The 22,124-nt window shown below is 39.8% G+C and overlaps 1 protein-coding gene across 1 annotated transcript in view; it reads right to left on the bottom strand.

Annotated features, from left to right (window-relative positions):
- LOC124776889 (glutamate receptor ionotropic, kainate 2-like) overlaps positions 1–22,124 on the bottom strand; it is a 200,712-nt gene that overhangs the window by 56,004 nt on the left and 122,584 nt on the right. Inside the window, exons 10-13 of the mRNA XM_047252076.1 lie at positions 20,199–20,408; positions 16,584–16,668; positions 11,525–11,663; positions 6,808–6,945 (exon numbers count right to left, since the gene is read on the bottom strand). Of these exons, the coding sequence (XP_047108032.1) occupies positions 6,808–6,945; positions 11,525–11,663; positions 16,584–16,668; positions 20,199–20,408 (572 nt within the window). The remainder of the gene's footprint in view (positions 1–6,807; positions 6,946–11,524; positions 11,664–16,583; positions 16,669–20,198; positions 20,409–22,124) is intronic.

Here is a 22,124-nt window from a genome sequence, read left to right as displayed (position 1 = left end):
AGAACTTAGAACTAATTAAACCTAACTAACCTAAGGACATCACACACATCCATGCCCGAGGCAGGATTCGAACCTGCGACCGTAGCGGTCGCTCGGTTCTAGACTGTGGCGCCTAGAAAGGCGCAGCCACTCAGGCCGGCAACTGGGAAAACAACAGTCCTTTAATTTTTTAGTATCGATAATAAACAATGGCAATGGTGCCCACAAATTCAGAATATTTCGGAAACCAGCACGTACTGACAATATAATCCCCAACAGTTCGCGCCACCCAGAAACACATAAGAAAGCCTTTTTTCACTCTATGACAAACAGAACCCTCAACCTCCAATTAGTATATAATGAAAGCACCGAAGAGTTTTGCATAGTAAAAGAAATAGGTACAAATAACTGCTACAATGCTGATGTGACAGAAAAATGTATACTAAAATTACGTAAAAAAGCAACAATATAGACAAAGAAATAACGTTAACAAGAGAACATGAACCATGGACCTTGCCATTGGTGGGGAGTAGAGCGCCGCAACGCTCAGTGTTTGACCGGTCACGGCTCGCCTGTTGACGGGAGGACCGAGCCGCTCGTGTCCGGTCCCACACGACTCGGCTCGGTCACGTACTCGCGCCATGTCTGTTGTCCGGAGTCCGGACACGCGGATAACCGAGCATGACCGGTCACCGCTGACGTCTCACCTCGCCTCGCCCCGGCTCGCTGCTCTGTACAAATCCAACGCCTCTTTCTCTCTCTCTCTCACTCTCTCTCTCTTTTAATACAAAAGTAACATTTCCAAGAACGGGTACGTGACACAGCTAAATTCATAAAGCACCTGGAAAGTAAAATGATATTTCAATACAATCGTGGATAGAAGACGAGTCTCATTTCCAAACAAAAGAGATATTTTTCCTTTCATTTATAGGAAACATTAAATAAGAGCTTTCCCTGTAATCTAGAAGACAACCATCTTCATAAAGAAAGCATACAAAGAACATTAAACATTTACAGACGTAACTTGTCATACGTTTCAATTGTTTGCAACATAAACAAAATTATAGTTGTTGTTGATCAGCAGGAAATCACTAACGCGTTCCGGATTTAATTGGCTGCGGCAATTTGTTAGTAACATGCCGGCTTTACTAAAGCACCTTTCACTAGGTGCGCTTGTTGCTGGGATCCGTAAAATACGTCTTGCAACTGCAGCCAAACCTGGCAGATCTGTTTCATGTCTGCTCCACCACTTTAAGATGTCATCATCATCTCCGGGGTGCATTAAAATGTACAGATCTACTTCATGTGCTGCGGATGATCTGTTGTTCCTCCATTCCTTGAAACGAGCTCTCTTTCTGGGTGGTGATGAAACAGTACTTGAAGGACCTATGATAATAAACAAAAGAGACAAGTAATACAGAACTGATATCGAAATCATCGAAACATTCCCGTAAGAGACCGATGGTCTCTCCCCCCCAAACAACCCGACCCCCGTTCCCATAAAAACGAGATGTTTTACGTTAATGAAATATTATACGAGTCACAACATTCCCGTTTCTCTACAATACACTTTCCACTAACTATGCAAAAACGATTATGTTAAGATTGAATGTTGTACCTGCCTACGTAGCACACATTTGTCGCACATTGTTAAGAATTTCCTGCTTTTCACTTATTTCAAGCATATTAAGATAACGGAAGGACGGCCAAAGAAACGATCTTTGTAAGGTTTCTAGCAACTGTGTTTCTTTAAATGAGTGGTTCCCGACTGGAAAAACAATAAAGTGGAGCAGTTTATGCACGATACGTACCCAGTAGACGCAATGTTTTCATCTACAACCAACAGAAATGACTCCATACTTGGCTTTTTAGACCTTCCAGTTTCTTTAACGTGTAAACATTGGTTTCAATCTTACGTCTTACTGCACTGGCTTCCTCGCGCTGCATGATTACAGAGAGAGAGACACCACAAATAAGAAGCCCGTACTGGCTGCAGTGTCACACGGATAATAATACGTGTAATGTGTTTGAAGTTACGTGCTACGTATTCGGTCACGGTTTCTATGCTCGATCACAAGAACTAGTGCGTGTAGCCTATCCAGTTAGGGTGTGCTCGCCCCACCTCGTATTTTGTGCTCGCTTACTCGGTCATGCAGGACTCTAGTGGGGAGGCTTGCGTGCCTCAGCGATACAGATGGCCGTACCGTAGGTGCAACCACAACGGAGGGGTATCTGTTGAGAGGCCAGACAAACGTGTGGTTCTTGAAGAGGGGCAGCAGCCTTTTCAGTAGCTGCAGGTGCAACAGTCTGGATGATTGGCTGATCTGGCCCTGTAACATTAACCAAAACGGCCTTGCTGTTTTGGTACTGCGAACGGCTGAAAGCAAGGGGAAACTACAGCCGTTATTTTTTCCGAGGGCATACAGCTTTACTGTATGGTTAAATGATGATGGCGTCCTCTTGGGTAAAATATTCTGGAGGTAAAATAGTCCCCCATTCGGATCTCCGGGCGGGGACTACTCAAGAGGACGTCATTATCAGGAAAAAGAAAACGCGCGTTCTACGGATCGGAGCGTGGAATGTCAGATCCCATAGTCGGACAGGTAGGTTAGAAAATTTTAAAAGGGAAATGGATAGGTTAAAGTTAGGTATAGTGGGAACTAGTGAAGTTCGGTGGCAAGAGGAACAAGACTTTTGGTCAGGTGAATACAGGGTTATAAATACAAAATCAAATAGGGGTAATGCAGGAGTAGGTTTAATAATGAATAAAAAAATAGGAGTGCGGGTAAGCTACTACAAACAGCATAGTGAACGCATTATTGTGGCCAAGATAGACACGAAGCCCACGCCAACTACAGTAGTACAAGTTTATATGCCAACTAGCTCTGCAGATGACGAAGAAATTGATGAAATGTATGATGAGATAAAAGAAATTATCCAGGTAGTTAAGGGAGACAAAAATTTAATAGTCATGGGTGACTGGAATTCGAGAGTGGGAAAAGGGAGAGAAGGAAACATAGTAGGTGAATATGGATTGGGGCTAAGAAATGAAAGAGGAAGCCGCCTGGTAGAATTACAGAGCACAACATAATCATAACTAACACTTGGTTTAAGAATCATGTAAGAAGGTTGTATACATGGAAGAATCCTGGAGATACTAGAAGGTATCAGATAGATTATATAATGGTAAGACAGAGATTTACGAACCAGGTTTTAAATTGTAAGACATTTCCAGGGGCAGATGTGGACTCTGACCATAATCTATTGGTTATGAACTGTAGATTAAAACTGAAGAAACTGCAAAAAGGTGGGAATTTAAGGAGAAGGGGCCTGGATAAACTGACTAAATCAGAGGTTGTACAGAGTTTCAGCGAGAGCATAAGGGAACAATTGACAGGAATGGGGGAAAGAAATACAGTAGAAGAAGAATGGGTAGCTCTGAGGGATGAAGTAGTGAAGGCAGCAGACGACAAGTAGGTAAAAAGACGAGGGCTAATAGAAATCCTTGGGTAACAGAAGAAATATTGAATTTAATTGATGAAAGGAGAAAATATAAAATGAAGTAAATAAAGCAGGCAAAAAGGAATACAAAAGTCTCAAAAATGAGATCGACTGGAAGTGCAAAATGGCTAAGCAGGGATGACTAGAGGACAAATGTAAGGATGTAGAGGCTTATCTCACTAGGGGTAAGATAGATACTGCCTACAGGAAAATTAAAGAGACCTTTGGAGAAAGGAGAACCACTTGTATGAATATCAAGAGCTCATATGGAAACCCAGTTCTAAGCAAAGAAGGGAAAGCAGAAAGGTGGAAGGAGTATATAGAGGGTCTATACAAGGCGATGTACTTGAGGACAAAATTATGGAAATGGAAGAGGATGTAGGTGAAGATGAAGTGGGAGATATGATACTGCGTGAAGAGTTTGACAGAGCACTGAAAGACCTGAGTCGAAACAAGGGCCCAGGAGTAGACAACATTCCATTAGAACTACTGACGGCCCTGGGAGAGCCAGTCCTGACAAAACTCTACCAGCTGGTGAGCAAGATGTATGAGACGGGCGCAATACCCTCAGACTTCAAGAAGAATGTAATAATTCCAATCACAAAGAAAGCAGGCGTTGACAGATGTGAAAATTACTGAACTGTCAGTTTAATAAGTCACAGCTGCAAAATACTAACACGAATTCATTACAGACGACTGGAAAAACTGGTAGAAGCCGACCTCGGGGAAGATCAGTTTGGATTCCGTAGAAATATTGGAACACGTGAGGCAGTACTGACATTACGACTTATCTTAGAAGAAAGATTACGGAAAGGCAAATCTACGTTTCTAGCATTTGTAGACTTAGAGAAAGCTTTTGACAATGTTGACTGGAGTACTCTCTTTCAAATTCTAAAGGTGGCAGGGGTAAAATACTGGGAGCGAAAGGCTATTTACAATTTGTACAGAAACCAGATGGCAGTTATTAGAGTCGAGGGGCATGAAAGGGAAACAGTGGTTGGGAAGGGAGTGAGACAGGGTTGTAGCCTCTCCCCGATGTTATTCAATCTGTATATTGAGCTAGTAGTAAAGGAAACAAAAGAAAAATTCAGAGTAGGTATTAAAATCCATGGAGAAGAAATAAAAACTTTGAGGTTCGCCGATGACTTTGTAATTCTATCAGAGACAGCAAAGGACTTGGAAGAGCACTTGAACGGAATGGACAGTATCTTGAAAGGAGGATATAAGATGAACATCAACAAAAGCAAAACGAGGATAATGGAATGTAGTCGAATTAAGTCGGGTGATGCTGAGGGAATTAGATTAGGAAATGAGACACTTAAAGTAGTAAAGGAGTGTTGCTATTTGGCGAGCAAAATATCTGATGATTGTCGAGGTAGAGAAGACATAAAATGTAGACTGGCAATGGCAAGGAAAGCGTTTTTGAAAAAGAGAAATTTGTTAACATCGAGTATAGATTTAAGTGTCAGGAAGTCGTTTCCGAAAGTATTTGTATGGAGTGTAGCCATGTATGGAAGTGAAACATAGACGATAAATAGTCTGGACAAGAAGAGAGTAGAAGCTTTCGAAATGTGGTGCTACAGAAGAATGCTGAAGATTAGATGGGTAGATCACATAACTAATGTTGAAGTATTGAATACAATTGGGAAGAAGAGGAGTTTCTGGCGTAACTTGACAAAAAGAAGGGACCGGTGAGTAGGACATGTTCTGAGGCAACAAGGGATCACAAATTATGGAGGGCAGTGTGGAGGGTAAAAATCGTAGAGGGAGACCAAGAGATGAATACACTAAGCAGATTCAGAAGGATGTAGGTTGCAGTAAGTACTGGGAGACGAAGAAGCTTGCACAGGATAGGGTAGCATGGAGAGCTGCATCCAACCATTCTCAGGACTGAAGGCCACAACAACAACAACAAGAGAAGCAAAAGAAAAAACAAGAAATACACTTCCTTACCTTATTATAGTGCCAAATAATACAGAACAGCAGATAAATTTCGTGAAACCAATGTACGAATTGGATTCTGCATGAACAACAAACTAGGCACACTTACAGTCAGATACACCAGTCACAAAACAAAGCCATTTACACCTTTTTAAAATCATTTGTGGTGAATATGAAAATTTTTCTGTGGAGCATGCAGGTAGATGTTTCTCCAGCACATTAAGAAAACAAACAATCTAAGTGAGAATTATAAATCTTCATTCAGTGAGCATCTGTAAAACTACAATCACAACACAAGCAGCGGCGAGGAATTCTCAGAGGTACTACATGGTGTAGAGAAAGGCAGATTAATGGACGCCCTAGAAGAAACTGAAATTTATAGCGCCTTCACGGAGGAACCACAATACATATTCAGTGAACAAGTATACCTCAGAAATAAAAAAATTCTCGATTGTTTTGGATATTTACACTTTCAGTATCAACCTTTTGTGGTGTACAGAATCCACTGCAGTACACAAAATCGATTGTTAACTGATTTCGCTGATTATTTGTTCTATGATACGTATATGAAGTTGTTATCTCCGCCTTATGTAAACCTATATGTCAAAATCTTTTAAGTTTATAAATTTCAATAAACTACAAAATTGGTTTATAAGCACTCTTAATACAACTACACACAGTTCTCACTACGCTGGACTGCGTTTTGAAAACGCCTGAAAATGGCATATTTCCAACGGTAACAGCTGGAGGGAAACTGAATTCATTTAAAATTTTTGTAGATGCTGTGGAACCATATCACAAGATATTAATTCTGCCAATAATTTGCTCACGTTAAAAAGAATCTAGTATGTTTGTCGAAATAGCATGAGATTTCTGCCAATAAATATATTTCTGTTATTCTTGGAAAATACAGTAATGTATTTCATTCGCGTAGCTGGGAGGAAAGGGAATCTTCCCGTAGTTCACGCAATGACTGTAATACCTTTTTTTATTTTGTTTGTTTTCGAGGTCTAGTAGTGAGCATAGTGATGAAAGTGAATACTAACATTTTTTTCTTTTTTTGTAGAGTTCTGTGTTTCAGCTTTGAGAGTATATTTATTAAAGATTAAAACTGCGGTTTTGCCGGGGGTGTGAGCTTACGCCAAAAATTATAATTTATTTTCTCACCATGACTAGCCATTTTCAAGTGATACCAACGAACAACAATTAATTGTCGCAGTGATGAGAGAGAGGACACAGTATAGTGCTGACAAATATCTCAGGTGTCACACTAGTATGAGTGAAGGACATGCAATATGGAAACGACAGTACAACTTATTTGCGTTTTCTGTTACAATTCTTCCGCTTCAGTATATATTGACATACAGAGTAAGCATGTCAACTTACTTGGGTAACAGGTCGCAGCCTTGTCCCATGAGGGAACCCATGGAGAACCAGAAGATGTTGATCATGTTGAACGTGTTTTCCAGCTCCGTTGGTTCCGGGTCGCAGGGGTGGCCCTTGTCCCACTCGCCAGGGGCCATCCTGGAATATCACGGACCAGTATCGTATCATGTAGTGCAAAGAAGAAATGAAGACCTAAAGAACTCACAAAACACATTTTTTAATAACATCTACTTGATTTGCCTTGTAAAGAGGTGTGGGAAGGAGTCCAACTAGCAGAACTGTCACGTGGAATAATAATGAGCAGAGGAACTAGCGAGCAGGACCGCTCTACGAGATCTTTCCGGTCTCAGAGTTCCACGTTTGGCAAGCTGTTATGTAGGGGTATCAAGATAAATTCCCAAAAATAACCCTTCCCTTTTCAACAGACTACCTGTAAGCAATACCGGTCCGTTTATCTGCTTTGCTCATTTTAATATTCTCAGCAGTGACAGTGACAGTTTTGAAAGTATTCGCTTTCAACGGTATGTTTCGCAAGCAAAAGAGGAAAAGGAGAGACTGTCTTTATCGTAGAACGAAAAATGCAATTATTAAGTAGCAATTCGCAATTCACAGCCACATGCCCCGCAATTAACTTCCTGTGTGCGTTTCTGTAGTATGTCAACCTATAAAGATGGAGGTAAGATATCATTAGACTTGCGATAGTGCTGTAATTCTAGACTTCGGAAAAAATGTACAAGAATTCGTAAAGTGTCGCAACTAGTACTAAATACTAGAGTACTCTTCCAGAGAAATTCACATCTGAAACGCAATTTTTAGGTGAACCAGACTGAAATTTCCATTAGGGTGTGAGATGGTGCAGGGGTAAAACAGTAAAATCACAGCCTGAACGACGGCGGTTGTAATCATAGTCAACACATCCCGATTAAGGATCTCCGGTGTACCTGTAAACCGGTTAAGGAAAATGCTACAGTCGTTTCTTTATAAAGGACTCGACTTACTCCCTTCTCAATTCTTCTTCAGTTCGAGCAAGAATTCAGTCTCTAATGACGTCAATCTTGCCGATGGGACGCTAAGCAGAAATCTTTTTGCTATCTTGCCGAAAATAATTTTGAGAAAAATGGCTGCAATAGAGTTACGAGGGTAAGTCAATTATTATCCGCAATTTAGTTACGTTTGTTTATTTCGGTATTACTGTCGTTTTACGTTGATAACGCATGCTTTGTTTATTTGTTGTTATATCTTTGCAATTTTTAAGCTGATATGTTAGTTTCGTTACGCAGATGTGCTGTTAATCATGGTTGTTCCGCTGTCTATTTCCACCAAAGAAGAGCACTGTTCAGTGAACCGTCTTTTGTGGTTGACAGACGTATCAGGGGCCGAAATTCATTAGAGACTTTCGGTACAGTCTGAGGACAGTGTTTTGCCACAACGGAGTGTCTACGAATGGATTTAAAAATTCCGAAATGGTCGCATAAGTGTTACGCACGATGAAGGAGCCGGACGATCGTTTACCGCCACAAATGAAGAAACCATTGAGCGTTCACGTGAAATGATTCTTTTAGACAGACGATTAACTATTGACGAAGTGGAAAATCGTCTGAAAATTAGTCACGGTTTTGCCTACGAAATCATCCACAACAGACTTGGGTTTCATAAAGTTTGTGCAAGGTGGGTCCCAAAACAACTCACACAGTTGCATAAACAAACGCGCTTGGAAATCTGCAAAAAACATTTGGATCGTTATGGTAACGAAGGGGCCAACTTCTCAGACAGGATCATTAATGGTGACGAAACATGTATTCATTACGAGCCGGAGAGTAAACGGCAGAGTTCAAGACCCAACTGTCTGCAGGAAAACTGATACTTACGGTATTTTGGGACGCACAAGGTCCAGTAGTGGAACATAATGGGGAAAGGGGCACAACAATAAACAGTGTACGTTACAGTGGGACGCTTACTGCCAGGCTAAAGCCTACAGTTCGAAGCAAACGCCGAAGTTGCTGTCAAAAGGTGTTGTGTTGTTGCTCGACAATGCCCGTCCGCATACTGCTGCACAATGCTGAAACGGTCCAGAAACTCAAATTCGAAGTACTGGATCATCCTCAATATAGTCCTGATCTTCCCCCTTCTGACTATAACTTGTTTGGTCCGCTCAAACAGACATTAAGGGTCCGTCGATTTGCCTCGAACGAAGCAGTGAAAGAAGCGGTGCATCCCTGGCTCGCAGCTCAAACGAGAACCTTCTTTTATGAGGGCATCAGGAAGCTTGTACAACGGTGGGCGAAGTGCGTTGAAACGCAAGAAGACTATGTCGAAAAATGATGTTCTTGTAAGTTTCCTATTTGATTACAATGAAATTTTATAACTACTTTGCGGATAATAATTGATTTACCCTCGTATAAGTATTATAACTTGAATATAACAACCTGACACAAGTATAAACATCAATATGTTGTGTGTGCACTGCTTATGTGGTGCACAATTCAACAATTATCGATTTAATATTCACCATTCAATATTTTAGGGTAGCACACAGTACGATCAATATTCACAAAACGTAGCCCACCTTCACGTTGGTAACGAAAGCAAGAACATTAATTCCAAATTGAATTTTCTCATTTTGAGAGAACTGAAGGGCGATCTGTTTAATTGTTAGAAACCATTCACAAACCAAGACCGCGTAAAACAGTTTGTTTATTTGAGACAACCAGTTTCAACAGACTATGCTGTCATCTTTAGGTCCTCAAACCTTTTGTTGTAAAACACTTTAATTTTACGCTGGCGTCACGCTCAAGATGTCAAGTTGATAAAAATAGCACATTATTAAAGGTTTGTCATCGGTACAATATTTAAAAACATTATCTCGTTGTGCCACAGGCTATGTCCATGTACATATTGCTCATAGTTGCTTGTCCAGCATGTGTAAATACGTTTTGCTTTTTCATTGTCCGGGGAGGGAGGGAGGCCCCGGGAATCACGCAAACGCAAACAGTGTTTTGTTTGATGCAACAAGCAACTGTGCCCAATTATATATATATATATATATATATATATATATATATATATATATATATATATATCCGGTTACACAAGGTGCTTTGTGTTTTTAAATATTTTAGCGACGACAAATCTGTTATAATGTGCTATTTTTATCTACTTGACATCTTGTGCGTGAGGCCAGCGTAAAGTGAACATCTTTTAGAATAAAATATTTTAAGACCTGAAAACGACAGCATGGCATGTTGAACCTGGTTGTCTTAACTTACAAAAAAATGTGATCTTAGCTATTGAATGGTTTTTAACAATTAATTCCAAAGACGGTAAAGGAGCAAAGACATTAAGTTACAGACCTCGTGTGAAATACAGTATCATAAATAAAATAAACCTTTGATTAAACGATGAAACTAACAATTAAGGTTGAATAGAAGAGCGGCAGTCTTATTGGACTATCTGCTGAAATTTACATTTGCAGTCTCGAGCAAAAATGAAACAATGATGTGAATTTAGTACAATGAAAAAATAAGGAGAAAGTGACAAAAACACACGATTGGAATGGGGTGGAACGTAATTTTTATTTAGTGTCGTGTTAATACAGTCGATTTTAACTGCAAATGATGATAAGTATGAGTAAATGCAGGAAACAGGACATGCAATGTATTTATCAGAAAAGGGAAATGATTCGAAAGAAACATTTGCAGTTGAAGATAAAGGACATAAAGAAGAGCGATGAAAAATTAGGATGTGAATGATACATGAAGTGCTCAGGGAGAAACAGGAGAGCGTTCTGAAAAGTAATGTCTCCATAATTTTTAAGTGAAAAAGCGATTTAAATAGAACAAACGTTATTAACATTGTTTATCTTTATTCTTCATGATTACATATTTGGAGACGTCTGTTCCGCGAGATGACTCTGAATTTCAGTGTGTAATGTGGCGATCTATAACGTAACTATGTCGGTGTGTGAGAAACAGCGTGCTGTAATCGAGTTTCGTATTCGTAGAGTTCGTCCACACATGGTGAACCCGCTCCTTCAGCGTGACAATTCCAAACCACACACGAGTGCTGCGACGTCTGTAACAACCCGACACTTTGGTTTCACTGTCATCGATCATCCTCCATACAGATCCTACTTGGGTCCATCGATATTCATCTTTTTCCAAAACTTAAAGACCACCTTCGAGGACTTCACTTTGATAGTGATGAAGCGGTGCAGGCAGAGGTGAGGTTGCGACTACGTCAACAAAGTCAGATTCTCCATTGTGGCGGAGTCAAAAAAACTAGTCTCTCGTTGAGAGGAATGTGTTCGTCATCAGGGTGCCTATGTCGAGAAATAAATATGTAGACATAAAGAATAAAGATATAGGATTTTAACAACGTTTGCTTTGTTAAAAAAGGAACTTTAAGGGATTTCACGTAAAAAATTCGGAGGCATTACTTTCCAGGACGCCCTCGTACAAAGAAAGGAAACTGAGGAAATAGCTTCGTTGTACTTGTTGCACAACTGGAGCAGGTCTAGACGTGTTCGGGGTGAAGTCACCGGGGATAGTTTGTCAAATCATTGCCGCATTTTCCGAAATTTTAACCAAATTTTATAATTTAATATACCACCGGCAGTGAGTTTACTAGACAATGATGAACAGAAAAGAAATCTGTTTCGTCAAATAGGTTTGAAATCTCTATGCCGAAGTAGTACGACAGTGCTGAAGGGCTTACTAACCTTGCCAGTGCGAAGAAAGTTAAAGATACTCCAAGATATGCCGTAGCCATGTAAATCCAAACGTCAACGGTGAATGGATCCAGGAAAGAAAAAAGGTTCGGATCTGCTTTCTCGGACTTACTGTACAAGATGCTAATACCTGGAACATAAAAATTGTGACTTGATACTGTAAACTGAAATTCATTCCGAGCGATCACAAGAAAACTTCAATTGTTAATGGAGAAAGAACTCCTGATTTTCAAATCTGAACGTGTTGTCAGGTGTTCCTTAAAGTAATAACACGATTCTGTTTCGAAGCGTTTAGTGTTCCTCCGTATCTATGTACAAATTTTTATCTAAATCTTCATTATTTATTGCTGTGTATCTATTTCACATGCAACAGATGGAGAACTAACCACAGATTTATTGCTTATGTATATTACTGCAAAAAGGTGTATGCATTTGCATACATTCACGTCTATGCATCTACGTAAATGGCTCTGAGCACTATGGGACTTAACATCTATGGTCATCAGTCCCCCATCTACGTAAACTTAATAATATAACGTAGTTTTAATTTTCATAACGAATTCAATTTGTTTCGTTCCAGTAGAGTAGCACAGTATAGTAGAAACAAGGGCGAGATAAAGAAGCTTTTGAAAGTGAGTGGAACTCTCTCACAGCAGTTTACAGGCCACTCATCATTACTATCACTACCTCATTTCATTGGGCGAACAGACGCCAAATTCTCGCACTTGTATTTGCTACAGCGAAATACATCTTTTATATTAATGTTTATTCGTGTCTATACAAGTCTGAATAGCCTTCGTAAAAAATTATTTGACTTGGTGAGGGAAAGAGAACATTGTGTATGTAAATATTAACCTTAAGTTTTTTTAAAAAAAAGTTATTTATCTGAAGAAGATTTTATGTTTTGAGGGAAAAGTATTCCGAGTATGTTTAAGAATTAATATGTGTCATACGATTTCATTTACACTTCGCCACTCAGTCACTTCAGAAGTACAGTACTGCAATGTTAAAATTCTGTGAGACGAATTTTGTGGTCTGCGTTATAGATATCATATGAAAAATCAAGAAATTTGACTTTTGTCTGCTGCTTTGTATCTTCAGGAGTAACACGGAAAAAATACGTTACTAAATGACTGGCATGTTCGATCCCTTTGAATTTTTAATCTCGCGTTGTGGATGAAATAATTCGTATTTTTCTTCTAAACCTAATCAGTTTTCCTAGATATTTTTCTTATCTTAGTAAAAGTAAAGAAGCCGGGACCTGGAGGACTTCGAGATACTGAATTTGGAATGCTTTCTTTGAAAACGAGGCCAATGGATATCAGGCTAAACTTTCAGCTGCTCAGAATACATCCATCAGAGATAGAAATGTATGTTATACTGAAGGGTTGGTTAAGGAACATCGTAATATTCGAAACTGATATTACTAATGCCTTGCAAATATCAGGCAGTGTGTGCTTAATCATTTTCGAACAGTTCGGTTGCGAAAGACTTTCCCACGCTGGGTGATAAGGAAACTCAAAAAACCTCATAAAGTCATTAGGAAGAGGCAGTGACTCGATACGATTTCAATCAGAATCGTATTATTACAGGGGATGGACTGTCACGAGACAACAGATACGTGGAAGATATCCATAGTATCGGGGCAAGGTGCAAACTGTCGGAATGGAACAGAGATGGTGTTGGAATCACAGATATTTGTTTCGCTTTTGCAGGTACTTGCAGCACAATAGCACACATCAAGTGTCAACTTGATCAGCAGATTAGATTAGTTTATACGGTTTAGTGTCTTTAATGAAACTGTATAAACTGGAAATCTGCGCAGTCATAAAAATTGTTCCACCGCCAATGGAAATTTATCAAAAGATGGAGAAGATTGATAAGGAAACTACTTCATCGTATTAAAAGAAATAAGCATCTGGCTTCAAACGTGGCTGTACTTCTCATTAACATAATCTACGCGATTGATGTCCTAAATTCACAACCACAAATGAGAACATCGGGAAAAACGAGAGCATGGTATTGGACCATTCAGGATTAAAGATACACTGACCAGCCAAAACGTTAAGAACACTCTTTATTGGCGTTTGGGTCCACCTTTGGAGCGCAATACAACAGATAGGTCGTGTAGTATGGATTCGATGAGTTCGTGGTAAGTTTCTGGAGGGATGTGGCACAAGATATCTGCGCACAGGTCAGGCAGTTTGCATAAATTGAGGAGTTCACTATCATGATTCGCAAACGGCTGTAGCACAATTATGGTCTTGTGACACGAAAAGTTATCCTGCTGGAAAAGGACATTGCCGTCGGAGATGGGTTCACACCGGCCTGTGCCGGTAACGCAGATCAGGTTTCGAGAAACTATTCACCCGAATTATTATGTATCAACACATGAACGTCGACCTGGTGTAGTAAGAAATGTGATTTATTAGACCAGGCGACGTGTTTCAACCGATCTACAGTCCCTCTCGATGAACCCGTCTCCACTGAAATCGTAATTGACAATGTCGTTAGGTCAACGTGGGAACCCGTAGGAGTCGTCTGCTATAGAGACCATGTTCAACGATGTGCACCGAACTGTGTGCATTGCCACAACTAGCATTGTACAATCTTCATCAGGACAAAGTTACTTTGGCTGTAGGAAGATGGAGGGATTTATATTACGAATTGTGGAAACATCCATTATTTTCACCAGATCTGACATCATCTGAATTCAACCTGTTCTCACGTATCAGAAATTTGTAGCTGGAAAATGTTATTAGAGCGATGGAGAGGTTATGGCATCTCTAAATGGGAACTTTGCAGATTTTGGCGAATCACACTTCCATGACAGTATCTACTCATTGGAAAAACTTCAGGCAGAGGACACTGATCAAAAAGAGAACTACTTTGAAAAATAAGAACGTTTTGATCTAAGAAGAAAATCGCTAAAAGCTAAATCTAGACATTGTCGGCCTTAGTTGTATGAAAACGTGGATAGTTTCTATACAAATTGCTACATACAGATTTCGTTAGGACGGCTTCAATGAACTACAATTACTCTTGTAAATTTAGACTTATTTGCTATTGCTGTATCTGACGTGATCTCCTGATTCTCACAAGGGAGAAAAAACTTGTAAATAACAACAATGAATTGTCGATCTAGTGGCAGAAGGCTTTGCAAGAGAATGGTTATAAGACATATGAGTCAGCAGTTGAACAGCAAGGCGAGTTGGGGCCGAGAAAGTTATTGAAGCACATTAGTCTTCTCGTTCAGACGAAGGATTAACAAGGACGATCTCACATTGTTAGGATCTTCGCCAAGACTCATTTCGTGAGGAGAGGCAGTGGTCCACTTTGGGATCTATCCATTATCACCATATTTACGACTTTGACAAAGATGGACAGTGCCTCTTCGTATTTCTACCTTAGGATGTGTCCATAATTTCTCTTTTCATTTTCTGATATTTTTTGTGTTGCAAATTCGTGTCTACTGTCGACAACTTATCCAGCCATTGTATCACATAGAAAGGTTGTTACATAGTAAAAAGTGACAGTTTGTTTGTGATATATGCCACATAAACACTTTTGCTGAGTACATGTGTAGATAAGACTCTCTGCATTCCAAATATTATACTGCTGAGAAGTGGTTAGTCTGCTTGAACAAGACTGCGGTGTGGAGCACTGGCCGACGTAATGTATGTACTGGTGAGGAGGCCTCAGTTCGGAATGCTGTTGCCGCTACTTGGTGTATATTAAAGGGGCAATGTGAAGCGTGCACTAGCTTTGCAGGAAAGTAGGATGTCGTGTTTAAAGAACCTTTGCAGTTCTGGGTAGCAAATTTCGTAACTTGCATTGTTTGACTATTTGGTACTGTTGTTTCAAGTAGTGCAGAATGCGCATATAATCAAGAAAGACACACATCAATGTTTACCCATTTTTCCATCAATGCAGTGAATGTAAATTTGTTTAAAGAATTAATTTTCACGAAAGTTCTGTGTTGAGTGTTTGTAAACTTACTGTTTATTTTTAAAGTATAATAATTTGGCAATAAGAATATCCAATTATGTAGGTATGTTCATATCATTCAATTTCTACTAATGAATACAAAACTGAAATGCACTTAGTTTTCAAATTATTCAACATTGAGCCTACATATTATATTCACATTTTTTTTTAAAAATAGCAATGCGATCTCGCATTGCAGCCTGCGAATACACTTGCATTGCACTCTGCAAGTTTTATTCTTAGTAATGGGGAAAACAGCGTGATTTCTTTCAGCATATTTCAGAGAAATGCAATTGCATTGCAACTGCCTGTTTATCCGAGTTCGCACAAGTTAGCCAGAACTAAACGTTATCTTGTGCACTTAGAGAACTGTGATTACCTGTTCAGATTACATTCAGTGAAACAATAACTGGATCGATATTTATTTTCATATTATTTAGTTTAGTGGCTGTGTGAGTGTTTTTGTTGAAGATTTAAATACTGAGATTATGGTTCAAAATGGTTCAAATGGCTCTGAGCACTATGTGACTTAACTTCTGAGGTCATCAGTCGCCTAGAACTTAGAACTAATTAAACCTAACTAACCTAAGGACATCACACACATCCATGCCCGAGGCAGGATTCGAACCTGTGACCGGAGCGGTCGCTCGGCTCCAGACTGTAGCGCCTAGAACCACACGGCCACTCTGGCCGGCACTGAGAATATGTATAAGGTGTATACAGCAATATGGTTATTCATATGCGGTAGGTCAGATGGGTATTGTTCATAACGATTACACATAATAAATGCAATTATGCATGTACGTACCTTAAACATAGTCGCTTCATAGGTATTAAAACTAATGTTTACATATAGCCAATAGTCAACATAAAGTTACTTCTTGTACACAGTCAGGTTAAAGTCTACAAGTCTCACTGAGACGTAAAACTAAAAACTCTCCTTTGAAAAGTTGGCACAAGCATGTAACACTGGATAACGCAGTTCAAGAGTTGCACTAGTGGAATATTAAGGTTGAAAAGTTACACTGGGGGATTGAAAGCATAAAATAATACGAGTACTCACCGAGGTTCATGAAGGGCATGGTGAAATCAACGGCCGATTGCCGCTCCTCCGTAATCGTCAGGTCACAGATGGCCAGGTCTGCCCTCTGGAACAGAAGCAAATCGAATGAGAGAGTGAGTACACGAAAATTTCGCCGAGATATTCTTCATTTAGCGCCTTACGTGAAAGTAACTTTAATGTACCGGTGTTGGCAATAAAGTACCCGAGAGGAGCACACATTAACTTACACCGTACCGGCTGTAATAGCGTGTATCAGTCAGCTTGTCGGGGCGAAATTTGCATAGTACCCGTGTGCTAAGCAGGTGTCTGTAAATGATAACAATTGTTCGGTAATTGCCCATGCGGTTGTACAATTAAATCATCGGAATTGTCTACAATGAGTGCTAACAACGTTACGTAGGAGGTACCACCATCAGTGCTCGTGACTCTTATGTATCAGTTACCAGTGTATCAGTTACCAGTTTATCAGAATGATAACGTAAGCTGACGGATTATATACGTTGTATTCGTACTTGCATTGTTTATCTGTATTTAGTTTCGCGTAAAGTCTATGATACAACGTCGTGCAGAAGAAGTGACTCTCTAGTTCAATATTAAATGATAAAAAGAAAATGTCGTATGTTAATCTGGTAGTTTTCTAAATTTGAAATTTTATTTATAAATAATTCTTCGTTTATGTATATATGAAAATTATGTGTTAGTTGTTGTGGTCTTCAGTCCAAAGACCAGTTTGATGCAGCTCTCCATGCTTGTCTATCCTGTGCAAGTCTCTTCGTCTCTGCAAAACTATTGCAGTCAACGTCAATTTGAATGTGCTTATTGTTTTCGAGTCTTGGTTTCCCTCTCCAATTTTAGCTCTCCACTATCTGACTGATGATTCCTTGACGTCCTATCAACTGATTCCTTCTTTTAATCAAGTTGTACGATGACTTTCTTTTCTCCAGTTATTCGATCTACCCATTTAATCTGCGGCATTCTTCTGTAGCACCAGATTTCAAAAGCTTCTATTCCAGTCTTATCTGAAGTGTTCATTGTCCACGTTTCACTTCCATGCAAGGCTAAACTCCATTCAGAAACCTTGCACACAAAATTTCCTATAGTTTAAATTTATATTCGATGTTGACAAATGTATCTTTTTCAGAAATGATTTTTTTAAATAATTCCCAGTCTGAAATTTATATCCTGACTACTTCAGCCATAGTCACTTATATTATTACCGAAATAACAAAACTCATCTGCTACTTTCAGTGTCTCATTTCTTCAATTCTCTCAGCATCGATTGACTGATTCGACTAGATTCAGTTACTATTGTTTTACTTCCGTTGACACATCATTTTATAGTCTCTTTTAAAGCTGCTCGTTGTTCCGTTCGACTTCCGTTTCACGTCCTCTGTCGTCCCTGAGAGAATTAAAATGCTATCGACAAACCAGAAAGTCTTTAGTTCTTCTCCCTGAACTTCATTTTCCTTTAAAATTTCAACTTGGTTTTGTTCTCTGATTGGTTACCATAGAGACTGAATAACATCGGGATTAGACTACAACCCAGTCTCACTTCCTTCTCAATTACCGTTTTTCTTTCATGTACTTCTACTCTTGTAACCTCAGTCTGTTTTTTTTTTACCATATGTAAATAACTTTTCACCTCCTGAATTTTATGTCTGGTATCTTCAGTATTTCAAAGAGGGTATTCCAGTGAACACTGTCAAAATCTTTCTCTACATCTAAAAATGCTGTGAACGTAGGTTTTCCTTATTTTAAACTTTCTTCTAAAATAGGTTAAGAGTGCCTAATGTGTTTCTATATTTTACGGAAACCAAACTAATCTTTCCCGAGGTCGGCTTCTGTTTGTTTCTCCATTCTTCTGTAAATAACTGGGGTCAGTATTTTACAATCATGACTTAGTAGTTAGGCAATGTATGTTCCGGACAAAGTTTTGCAAGATTCTCTTATGTAAACAAACCGGCCACTTGCCCCATCCTAATTTAATAACCAGTAATCAAACAAACTGCAAATTTTGACATTTGCTTTGTTTATTTAGGATGTAATAAATGACCTGTAACTTCAATGTAGTAACCATAATTTGTGACCCAAGATGGCTGCAGAGTGTCCCATGTTTACCCCTGTGTCCAGCTGTTTCTAGCCTAATCTTAATTATCATATTTTATTTCCCAAAATGGCGTCCTACTTCCCATCTAGTGCAGTTACTCCTATTGTTCCTCCTCCACCAGCCCACACACCACCTCCAATCTTAGAATGCCGGGAATCTGAGACTCGACTTGCCATTTGGGCTCTGCAACTCGCTTGAGCAACAGTAGCGTCAGCAGAGACAAATTCAGGTGATATCTCCAACTTCGTTCTCTTGCAATTTCTAACAGAATATTTTCTGCGCTGTATGCCACTATTCACAGTTCCGGGGTTTGTTTTCACAGTTTTCAGCCGAGCACCGCTGCCAGTGGTATTTTTTACAATGTATGAGGTTGTCATAGTCCTGGGGCTATTTTGCTCATCTGCTCCCACGCTTCAAGAATACACACATAATTACGAGATTGTAAATGTTTAGCAACAAGCACCACCATACATGCCCAGCAACAACACGAGCATATGACGTTATTTACAGTTTTTAGGTAATTCATTCGAATTTTGACGATTTTTCCTAGTATTCCACAAATTCCCACGACTTAAACTCCATCGAGCACGTGCACTGTGCGTAATGCAGTACGTCATAAGCACCAATGACCATCCAGTAGTTTTCAGTCGCGCTGGTGATGGATTCGAACGCCCTACCACAACATCTCCACGCCTCCTTTGTGGCCAACAAGGGAGTTTGCTGGAGAGCTGCATTGCCGTACGTGGTGGTCACAGACGCTATTAAGAACCATATCCTGCCTTTTGTAATGTCCAGGAGAATATCTCGAATCACGGTGAATTCAGTTTAATTATTTTCTTTGAATAAAAGTGTCATTTCGGTTCGTCTCAATACGTATTTATTTCCTCTGACTTGCAATTTCGTGTTTCATTGTGCATCTGGAGTCATCCCACACAAATACTATTCGTCAGGTCTCTCATGTGACACACGTTTTCGACGAAAAGCGACGGTTTGGTTCCCGTTACAAGCAAAATGAGTTTTAAAGCGGAATTTCAGGTGTTCATTCGATAGAACGGTCCAAAATTAGTCTAGTTCAATATTTGTTTTATCGATGAGTATTAACATGGACAGTAGAACACGGAGAATAATCAGTACTCCAATAGCTACTGAGAAGCGCTGCTGCTTGGCGGTAGCAGCCACCAGAGGCCAGGGCGGTGCTGTCAGAACGTAACGCACAAGATCGAAAGTGAAATACAGAAATGAGGGCAAAATTAGGATTAAAATCTCTAAATAAAGAAAATATAAGAACACAGAAGGAAATGGAAAGAGCACATCAGTAAGATGGAGTATGACAGACTGCCAAATATACCATACACATACAAAGTAAAATGATGAAGAAACGCAGGGAGAGCCAGGATCAAATGGAAGGACTTGGACTAATTGCTATATGTAGGCGTAACATGCGAAGCCTAATACGTGCAGGAGATGATGATGGGGATGATGATAATGATGATATAGTCATTCGTTACCCCTGCGATCAGCTCGCCAACGAGCCCGTTCCAGGTGCCTGTCTTCTCGTTTCTATTGCCGTATTGCCCATCGGGCGCCAGCTTGAACTCGAACGTGAAGTTGAGAATCTCTGCGATCTGTGTGATCAGGTCCATCGAGTAGCCCTCGTATCTGTCGTTGCCGACACGTGGCGGCGTCGTATGCTCCTTCTCCATCAAGTACGGGGCTCCCTGAAACATAATACATGTATCTTTTTTTCATTCCAATGGGTGAGAAATGGAGATTGTAATGAATATGTCAAGACGCTCTGCCAACGTCAGACAGTAAATGGGACAGACGGGACGCCTACAGCCAAGTCAGAATATGATGTACGAAATCATAGGCCGGGAATGCCACTACACAAGGCTATGAAGTACCATTTTTTGAAGAGAAGGAACGGATGCGCGCTCATTCCATGGGTAAGCCAGCTGCTGGCATGCATATATTCACACAACAACAAAGATTTTCAAAGTCAACGCAGACAAAAGGAGAGGTCTGCTGGACATCAGGTGTCTGTAGGTACTGAGAGAAACACAACTTGTCTTAACGAAGGAATGGTTTTAGAGATAAACTCTTCAAGCAAGTATGTATCCTTTAGAGTAAGGAAAGTGGGGTTTACGCAAAAGCTACTAGACTCGTTATTGAAGAATTTGACTGTAGAAGCCGGCCGCTGTGACCGAGCGGTTGTAGGCGCTTCAGTCTGGAACCAAACGACTGCTACGGTCGCAGGTTCGATTCCTGCCTCGGGCATGGATGTGTGTGATGTCCTTAGGTTAGATAAGTTTACGTAGTTCTATGTCTAGAGGACATGACCTCAAATGTTAAGTCTCATAGCGCTTAGAGCCATTTTAACCATTTGACTGTAGAAAAGAAGAATTTGAGTTGCTCAATCAGATGGTAAGGTTATGTCCTTTGAAAACTGTTGAACGTTAGGGATGTGATAGTCCTAGAGTGGCAGCTTGCTGCTCGACCTCGGAGTAGAAACATCGATACGAGTTGGTCATACTTCGCTACAGATCGGAAGTCACTCAAGTGCTTCAGAGCAGTTAGTGGGAGTCGCTACCGCTAAAGGAGCCGCTAAACGATCAAACAGATAGACAAATATCACCAGTTTTGTCATATATATAGCAATATGCGGCTTATTTAACGTTTTGTCAAATATAAATTGTGTTTGGCGTGCCTGACAATGAGAGTAATTTTGGTTGACGGTCAATTTGACAAGATGGCGGATGTTGTTCGTGTTGATGTTTCGCCGCGAAAATTTTGCGAGAAAGAGTTTCTGTTACAATTTACATCACTGCATTGTGAGTTCCTACAACTGTCGAAAATATGACCAGGGATAAAAACATAAGAACACTGGCAATTACCAAAACGGCAGAGATGTTGCGTCTTTCCTAGCAGTATATTATGCAGGAAGACGTTGAAAAGAAAATGACTATAGAGGATAGGTGCCTAATGTGAGACACACTTTTGTAAACCAATTTGAAAGACCTAAAGCTAAGTGCAATTGTATTTTTTATGCTGGTAATAATATCTTGCATTATTTAATTTTATCATACAATTATCGTATTTGCAATAATAAACAATCTTTCATAGTAGTTATTAAATCTTCACAAACAAGGCATTTCATAGAAATGAGATCAAGGTTTCCGAATATGAGACAGTAATAATATTTTGCTTTAATTATTTTATTACAGAATAATGACATATGAATATACAATTTTTACATGTTGCATTCATTTTTGTTATCCTTCACTCAGTTTTTCCACTACTTAGGTTTATATTTACGACATCCGGGACAAACAAAATTGTCTTCTGTGACACCGCAATCTTCATGAGCCCAGCGATAACATTTCATGCACTGCGCCCATTTGTCCCCGTGTTTGTCTTCAGAAAAGCGCCCAGTA

The sequence above is a fragment of the Schistocerca piceifrons genome, chromosome 2 (genome assembly GCF_021461385.2).
Source record: "Schistocerca piceifrons isolate TAMUIC-IGC-003096 chromosome 2, iqSchPice1.1, whole genome shotgun sequence".
Classification (NCBI taxonomy): domain Eukaryota; kingdom Metazoa; phylum Arthropoda; class Insecta; order Orthoptera; family Acrididae; genus Schistocerca; species Schistocerca piceifrons.
This window is presented reverse-complemented; position numbering and strand designations above follow the sequence as displayed.